Source organism: Leptonychotes weddellii, chromosome 5 (genome assembly GCF_054177405.1).
Source record: "Leptonychotes weddellii isolate Sample4059 chromosome 5, ASM5417740v2, whole genome shotgun sequence".
Lineage (NCBI taxonomy): Eukaryota > Metazoa > Chordata > Mammalia > Carnivora > Phocidae > Leptonychotes > Leptonychotes weddellii.
Genome location: NC_138373.1, coordinates 92513939 through 92523338, shown reverse-complemented (window position 1 = coordinate 92523338; position 9400 = coordinate 92513939). Strand labels below are relative to the sequence as shown.

General features: G+C 39.3%; 1 protein-coding gene across 1 annotated transcript in view; it reads left to right on the top strand.

Annotated features, from left to right (window-relative positions):
* The first annotated feature begins 1558 nt into the window (after positions 1-1558).
* Positions 1559-9400, top strand: part of SYT10 (synaptotagmin 10) — a 66477-nt gene continuing 58635 nt past the window's right edge. The window contains exon 1 of the mRNA XM_006727694.2: positions 1559-1927. Coding sequence (XP_006727757.1) covers positions 1777-1927 — 151 coding nt within the window. The 5' untranslated portion in view covers positions 1559-1776. The remainder of the gene's footprint in view (positions 1928-9400) is intronic.

Sequence of the window (9400 nt, the reverse complement as noted above, 5' to 3'; positions counted from 1 at the left end):
AATCATTTCAAAATAGTCAATCTTATCTAAAAACCATCCAAATCAATGTGCATAAAAACAAAAAGTGAATGAAGCCTGCAGATTTTAGTTTGTCTTGATTCATGATAAAAATAGTCCTAGTTATACCCATTGTCCTATGAATCAGGTCAAAATGATTCAACTAATGAATGCTTAGCTACTGGGATGCCATACCTAGTATTTACAGTAAATTTACCATAGTGTCCTAACACAGGAAATAATTTATCATAAACTGCCTAGTAGTTTAAAATAAGATTACTTACTCTCCTAGTATAAATATGCTAACAAGGTCCTGATATTCCACTTCAAAAATAAAGATCCCCACCTAATAAAGGCTAAATCAATCTTCAGGTTATAAGAGGGTATCAAACTCTGTCTCAAAATAATTTAAAAACAATGTAAATCCATTTACTGTAACTTTGTGGCACACACTTATTAACATTATTTTGTAGTTGTAGCTCCATGAGTGATTTTCACCCATTTGCATTAAAGAATTATAAGAACAGGAGAGTCCCAGCCCTTCATTTTACAGATTGAAAGAAGGACCTGAAAGCAATTTCATCAAGTAAAGCACAGATGTGTGTATGTGACAGATTTGAACTTCACTCCCCTCCCCTTTAACACTCATGCCCTGCTGTTTTCAGTATTTAAGTGCAAAAGTGATAAAGAAGTCAAATTGTGCATTCTCAATTGCCAATTACGGATTAATCAACAGTGAATATTAATACAAATAACATTTCGTTTTACGCAATACCTAAGTGAGTTTAAAAAAAGAAAAATCAAAGGCAATAAATTAAAATCTGACTAATCATAGTATTTATGCATAAAGAAGAACTGAACTGGGTAAATAGGAAACGTACCTTACGGTGAATTTCAGTGATAGCAATAAAAAGAACTCTCGGGTTAAACTTTGCCTCTAAACCATCATCATTAGAAATCATTTTAAACATGCTTTCCAGGCACATCTTTCTTTTCTGTATAGACGTCTGGCTTGATTATTCATCTATTCATTTTTTAAATTTAACTTTTTCAGTTTGCGTTCAGTTGAAATGACTTTTCAGGAAAGTAAAATCGGAGAAACCAGAGAGAGCAGCACACATGTGTCGTAAAGGTGAAGGGGCAGAGGACTGAGGCTGGGAAAAGTACGGAGAAAACGGAGATTTCTCTAACCCCCGCCCCGCAGCCCCAGCCAGCCCCAACTGCCCCAGCAGGGGCGCGGGGGCGCGGGGGCGCGGGGCCGCCCCTCCTCCCGGGCCAACTCCATCCCCAGCTCAGCGGGGAGGGGGCGCTGCGGGTACCGCCCCGGGTCGTCCAGGCCCGCGCCGGGCTGCGATTGGACGCGCCGCCGTCAGGCACCGGCCAGAAACACAAACGCGCTGGGAAGATGAGGGGGGCGTTCTAGCGAACCGAGGGCTTAGGCTTTTTTTACGTCTCCCCCCCCCAACCCCCACCCCTCCGCACTCCATGCCGGGTCTCTCTCTCCGGCTCGCCTCGACTGGCTGGCACGGCGGGAGAGTTGGCGCAAACCTCGCCGCCGCCGCCTCGCGCGGGTTCCCGCCCCAGCCTCTCCGCCTTCCCCTGCGCCCTCCACTCCTGCCATGGGGCTAACTTGTGGCTCCTAAGAGTTGCAGCTTCTGAGCAGCGCACTCTCCCGCCCATTTCCCCGCGGGCGGGCGATGGCTTAGGGCGCCCGAGGGGCCAGCCTAGAGGTAACGGGAAGGGGAAAGGACGGTTGTCTGGGGAGTAAGAGGCCAAACGATGAGTTTCCACAAGGAGGACGGAGTGAGCAGCCTATGCCAGAAGGCGCTGCACATCGTCACCGAGCTGTGCTTCGCGGGCCAGGTGGAGTGGGAGAAGTGCTCGGGCATCTTCCCCCGGGACAGGGGCAACCAGGGCGGAAGCAGCACAGGTAACCGGGGAGGGCTCCTCTCGCTTCCGCGCGCCCAGCCGGGACCCCGCGAGGCGCCAGGCGTCTGTGGGATGCCGCGCCTTCCTACCTTGCTCCTTGTTTCCGCTCAGCTCCTGGAGACTTCGAGCGTCGGCTGTTCGGGTTTTGTGGTCCTCGTCTCCACCTGCCCGGCTTCTTCCACTTCCCTGGTCTGCTCCTTGCCCGCCGCGCCGTCCCCCCGCTCCCCGGCTCCCGCACCGCCACTCCGCCGCTCTCCCACGCCTGCGGGTTGTCTTCCGCGGCCGCGAGGCGAGCGCGGGCGGCTGCGCCCAGCCCGCTTACCCAGCGCTGCCCGCGGGAGCCGCTCGCCCGCGGGACTCGCGCTGCCCTCTCTGGTCTCTGGTCTCGCGGGTCGCGAGCCTGGGGAAGGGGTCGGACCTGAGAAAAGCCCTGCTTGGAAGCGAAGAACCGCCTTGCAAATGGGGCTGCCTTGGATTCCGGGAGCAGAAAGGTTCCCAGGAAGGGTAACTAGCGACTGCAACCTGTCGAGCTTTTGACAGTGTCCAAGTCCCTTTATTAAATATGATTTTGTAGGGCTTCTTGACAACGTTGGCAAAACAGCAGGGCTTATTGGTCCTATTTTTTTTGAGGCGACAATGAAGGCTCAGGTCACATATAAAGATCTTATAAATCCTTTCCACACACATGTTGTCATACACACCCCAACACACGGGCATCCTCCCTCTCCGTTCAGGAAACTTGTGAAGAAATGGGGTGGGATGGTGAAGGACATTGACCGTCAGAAATCTGGAGGTGGAAAGAAGCCTCGGGAGAGATTTTTCTCGGGGAATGGGGGGAACCGTATCAGAACTACTGTTTGGTCACGCTTGGGTAGGGTTTTAATCACCTGCGCAATGTTTGGTTTGTGCAGCCTGTTTGCTGTTCACACGAACGAGAGGGACTCCAGAGTTGCGGGCCGCGTGGTTTCAAGAGTCCCTTGTGAGGGTCACTTGTTGCTTTGGGAGACAAACACTGGTTTCAGGATTTTCGGCATCGGGCTGGAAGATTGCCATTCCTGCCCTAGGTCTCGTTTCTCTCCCTTTGCTTTCGTGTCATTGGGCTCTCCTGGCGGGGCTTCGTGGGTTGAGGGTAGCCAGGGCAACAAGTGAGAGCTGGACCGCTCAACTCGAGTGGAGCACGACTGCAGAAAGCCTGGGAAGCTGGAAGGAGGTCAGGAGGGCACACTTAGTGAATCTCTCCTGCCCACCACCACCACCAAAGAAAAGGGAGAGGAAATGGGGTGGGGGGGGGGGAGGATTAGATGTGGTTTAGCTTTTACATACCATTTTGTAAATGGAATATCTTCGGGGTTTTCAAATTCTCTGATCATGGCAACAGGAACCAAGAGAGGCTTCTTTCTGTCTGCAGTTGGCAGAACCTGCGGAGATGCTGCTACTTGGACCCGGAGCAGAATGATACATAATTGGTGCTGTCCACATGCTGGAAATTTAGACATTTTGCGAATATACAAACACAAGTCTTTATCTCTTGTTCAGTGGGTGTTAATTCCTAGGAATGTATGAAACAACTATTAGTGGAAAGGACTGGTGAATACTGTGTATATGCACATCATGTGTGTGGTTGCTAAGCATGAGATAAACACTCAAAATAGTGTGACCTTAAAAGTCCTTTGTGGTGCTATTGGATAAAGTCTTCTGAACTGTCTTTAGCGATAGACATGCTAAAGATAAGACTCAGAGAAGGGGGGCATAGTGGAAGAAATTAGAGTATTTAAAGTTAAAGACCTATAATTTGGTCATTTAACAGTTGATGCTGTAATCCAACTGGTTTGTGATCACACACCAAGTAGTGGTTTCCTGGGTCTCAGATGGGTTGGTAATGAGAATAATTTGTGAAGGTTGGAAACCAATTACTAGCTTATAAATCTTTCTAAGTACACAACCATATAAACTTAAGGTAAAACACAGTTCATGAATTGCAGAAAGGGTTTGGACTTGTAAGCACTACAAGAAGTAGTTGTAGTCCTCATTCCTTTTGGACTTTCCCTTGGAAAGAAAAAAGTGGGGAAAACCTAGTCTAAAACAATTACATGGATATTTTTCTTCTGTTAAGGGAAATATGTATACTATCCAAAAGGGGTATTTGATTTAATATATGAATATATTTTGAGTGGCCACCACTAAAGAAGACATTCTATTAGGTTGTATATGAGATATAAAGATGCATAAGATTACATATTCTATTTGTAAATCTGTGCAACAATTAGAAATAAAATACTTTAATCCACAGATAAATTCCCAACAGCAATAGATACCTTTGAAATGGATTCAGATATTATTTACTGAACCTTTGTATTAATTAGCCACTCAGCTTCACATTGTTCATTTTCTTATAACTTATGAACATGTGCCCTTTATTACAGGACCCTAAATAAAAACATTTCTAGTAGGTGATCCTTCTACTCACTGTTTGTTTAATGGGAAACACATTATTTGTAGGAGGACATCGACATTGAATGGTACAGTGGTTATTTACTTTGTTAATCAGCACTGCCCATATGGTGTCAGTTATTCAAAGGTTGCAGTGACAATTTCAAGCTTCCAGATTGTGTATATTTTTAGATTCCTTCACATAGGAGTAGAAGGAGAGAAATTCCGGTAATCCCAATTAAAGTCATTCTACATTAAAGAACTAATGGATCATATATATAAATAAGATATTCTACTGGTTTTTTTAAATGCCAATAAAAACCATCCTCTTTACTATAGCAGCAATAGCAGAAATAGCAGCAGTGTTATTGGCATTAAGGATCTACTAATCAAGTTGACCAATCCCATGTTTTCATAAAATTTGTGAAGACGTAGATCGTGTCTGCCGACACCAGTTTACTTTCTTGGCATAGTTTATTAGAGATATTATTGATGTCAACATTACTCATACAGTAGAAAGTTCATCATGTGCAGTTTTTAGAAAATCAAATTTTTGCCTTATTTTTACCACCGATACTCCTCCCTCCCCATAGACATGTCACCCACTAAGTTCATCTTCATGCACAATATGACTAATACTAGAATGCTTAGGGAAAATACAAAACAATATATCTGCCTATAATGTTATTTTTCAGATATACTGTAACTAAGATACGTAATAGTTTTTGAACTGCATTTGGGTTCATTGCTGGTCAGTCTTTAATTGCTGCTCCATATCCAAATGCTTATGAGGTTTCAGGAAACTATGTTGCTTAAAAGGCAGACCTCATAAATCATAACTAATCAAACCCACTGAAGTACACAGTCACATCATAATTGTATAGACCTGACCTTAATTTAAATATTTAAATAAACATTTAATTCATCATTGTTTTAATTTTGCATTTTATACTTTTAATTTGGGACTAAAAATTCTAAAATAAAAGTTTAAACGAATTTTTCTAAATTCATACCTATGTTCCTCAATTTCTTAGATGTGGGGATAAGTAGGTCTATCAAAGAATTTCCTTGAAGTTACTTGACTAATAAAAGAGATGGCTAAGTAAAATTTTAAAATTATATCATGATTTTTCCTCTGAGATTAAAGCATTTTAAGTCTATGATAAGGGCTTAACATGAATAAGGGTGTTTCATAGGTTTTCTCTACAGACACAAAGTAAATGACTACTCAATCAATTTATAATTCTTGTATCACTACACCACTGAGTTTTACACATTCTAATGGTTGTATAAAAAGTTACAATTTAGAAATATAGAGGAAATGTTTCCTCAAGACTTGTAGGTCTGAGAAAGAGTAATTGAACCATAATGAATTCAGATAGGCCCATATGAAGAAGGATGTATGAGAGGATTTTTTGTCCTTCCTCCACACTGTCATTCCAATAAAGAATGGCCACCTGCTATTTCTAGTCTCATTTTTACAGGATCATCAATACATATTGTGCTTGGTCTCATTTACTCCAAAGGGAAATGAACAACTACCTTCAAAGGCCAAGCCAGTCTCAGCAAACATCTGTTTTTCTTAATTCTGAGATATCAGTATTTTGGCAATATTGACAGGGCCTTTTTTGCTATAATCTTTTTTTTTCTTGAAACAAATCAACATCTATATTTTCTCTTTATATGAGCTGTAAATCTCTGAAATCGGATTCTTACAGGAATGATTTCTTATACAAGATCTATAGCTGCCCATTTCATTCAAGTCTCATTTTCTTTAAAAGTTAATCATCATTGTTATTTTGTTTTATGCAAAAGACAAATGGAATGCACTTGCATTTACTTATAGGATTTCTTTTTTACAAAATGCTGGTGGGAGATAAACTATCACAAATGTTTATTGGAATCTCTAATGACAATTAAAATTATCCATATTTTGAAAACATAATTGTGTGCTTCCTGATGTGTACATTAAGTCAGTAGAATATAAGCTCTTTGAGAGCAGTGGTTTGTTTACTGTCTTATCCTCAGTACCTAGAAAAATCTGTGGCTCCTACTAGAGTCTCAATAAATATTTGTCAAACAAATGAAAGAATGAATAAATGGATTAATATATCCTCAAGAACCCAGTTTCCTTATTTGTAAAATGATGGGTGCTTTTTAATAATTTTCAAATTCCTCTGAAACTATATTATATATACTTGTGTCTTTGTGTCTCCAGTGTCCAATACAGGATCCTAGGTAGATAGGCATGCAAAATATGTAGTTTATGATAATGGCTGATATTAGAGCATTTGAGGCATTTAAAACCTAGAACATGAGCAAGTTACTAATGAAAAAGCAACTGAACCCCATATGGACGTCCAGTGACTTTCCCCAGAGTGTGTTCAGGAAAGGCTAAGATCCAGTGGCTAAATGTGAAAGTGTTGCATAATAAACCTATTAACTTTATTGAAGTTCTAGAAAAGTGGGAATATCTATTTAAAATATCAATGTATAATAGTAAAAGAAAGCCTGTTTGCTGAAGTAGAAAATAGCATGGGAAAAATAATCATATCATTATTCAAACACCTATTAGTCATACCACTTAGAACTAGAAATTATTTTGCAGCAGTGGTGAAAATGAAGGCAGGAAAAGTTAGCAACTTCCCCTCAAATCACAGCCAGTTAATGATGCAACTAGGATAAGAACCAGGGCTCCTTAGATCCTATCCTAGGTTCGGCAAAAAGTAGGAATAGGAAGATTTCCTGGGGAGAGCATTCTTGGTGCTATAGACACTGGAACGGCTCGTAAAGATAGGCTCGTAACTATTATAATACTATTGGCTATAATTAGTGGCATATTGGAAGGTAATTTATTTATTTTAGAGAGAGAGTGAGTGCACATAGCATAAGCAGGGTGGAGGGGCAGAGGGAAAAGGAGAGAGAAAGGGAAGCAGACTCCCGCTGAGCGCAGAGCCTGATGCTGGACTCCATCCCACAACCCTGAGATCATGACATGAGCTGAAATCAAGAGTGGAAATCAAAAGTCAGATGCTTAACTGAGCCACCCACGTGCCATATTAATAAGATTTCTCAGTGTGTAATTATGACCCAAATCCCCAAATTTCTTTTTATTGGATATATTGTCACGCAAATATAAGACACAACATTCTTCATTTTTCTTGAGTACATGAATGCATTTGCAATTAAATGTACATGAGTGTTTATTCATGAATTCTTAGCTAAATATAACTGATTTATTTGAATGGTAAAATCATATAAAAGATTTTAGTGTGTCAAAATGCACAACGTTGAACTCCTATAATTATAAATATAGCTCCTTTTGTATGTCCATAAATAAGCCTATAATGAAAACAGATATGAAATTGTCAGTTAAATTATTTTTATTACTTTGTCATTAGAAGAATAATATATTAAAACATTTTCTGCTTTATTTTCCTGCCATATTTTGGGTATGTAATGTACGTTATCAACCATCTATATATATCATTATTAACAGTGCTATGATGCCAAAGAAAACTAGACCTCCTAATAGGAAGTGTTATTATTAAAGGTCAGTAATTATTTTGCTTGTTTCTAATTTGTACAATACCAATTTTCTCTGTTGGTGGAATATCCAACACTGGCCAAGTTTAGAAACAGAATCCCTGACTGAAGAGATGGCTTCTTGTTATTATACATTAAACTTGTTTTCTTTTTCCTTATAATGTTAAATATCTTAAATGAGCACTGAAGCTGTAAGAGCTGACATTAACGTGGCTTAGGTAGACTATCAGAAAATAAAACTCTGTATGTATATATATATATACACACACACATGTGTGTGTATATATGTATATATGTGTGTGTGTGTAGATATCACATGACTATATAATCATGAAATTGTGCTTTGATGCCTCAGAGCTGGAAGGGTAGAATGACAGAGGTGGGGGGACCGATATTAACTTTTTTTTCATCCATCCAGGTGGATTCTGAGGTGTGTTAGGATCTGTTCTTTAACATCTATTTTGAATAGAGACAACATTACAGTCAATTGAAAAAACCTTGTAAATGTCAATTTGTTCATCCTGCAGAATTATTTCAGTCAAACAATGAGGACTACTGTTTACAGTCTTTATTATTCCTTTAGTTCTGTTTCAGTAGTCATAGATTTATAGGAATAATGGACAAAACAATATCAAGAAGCATATTATCATTTCTAATATGTTACAGTATGAGTTGTTACTGTATCCAAGAGGTGGTTTTAGCATTATGCGTCTATTCAACATTTATTGAACACTAGGTAAAAGCCACTGTGCCAGACATTAAAATATATTCATACCATTAACTAAACACCGTGCATAGTTCAAGTTATTGTAAATGTAGAATAGATAATCATAGATTATAAATTATTTACTTAATTATGAACATATGTAAAGAATTTATATGCATTTGGATACTTTTATACTATATGTAGTTCCATATTTGATTGAATCTAAGATGCTATTGATAAGATGCACCAGTATTTTATATGATACCAAAAAGGAAAAAGAAATGTCAAATTGTGGCTTAATGCCTTCTTATCACATAGAATTTTTATTTCATACTTATGTAAAGACTTTTAAAACTGATGTAAATTTTTAAAATCATATCACTCTTGAACAAACATAAAAAGGAAAACATAAAAGACATAAATGGGTTAAATAATTTTAAATTAAAATTGAGTATGATTCTTCTGAATGGCTTTTTTTTTTTTACACAAATGTCCGTAGTAGATTTGTCACAGCTAAAAATTAGAAACATTCCAGATGTCCTTCAACAGCTAAATGTTTAAACAAACTGTACTATATGCACATCATGAAATACTACTCAGAAATAAAAAAAATTAACTATTGATACACCGAACAAATTTGATGATACAGAGTATTATGTTGAGTGAATAAAAGCCCATCTTAAACAGCTACATACCATTTGATTTCATTTATATAAAATTTTGGAAATGACAGCATATTAGAAATGTTGAACAGATTTGTGGTACCAGTGGTTAGTGGCTGCAATGATGGGA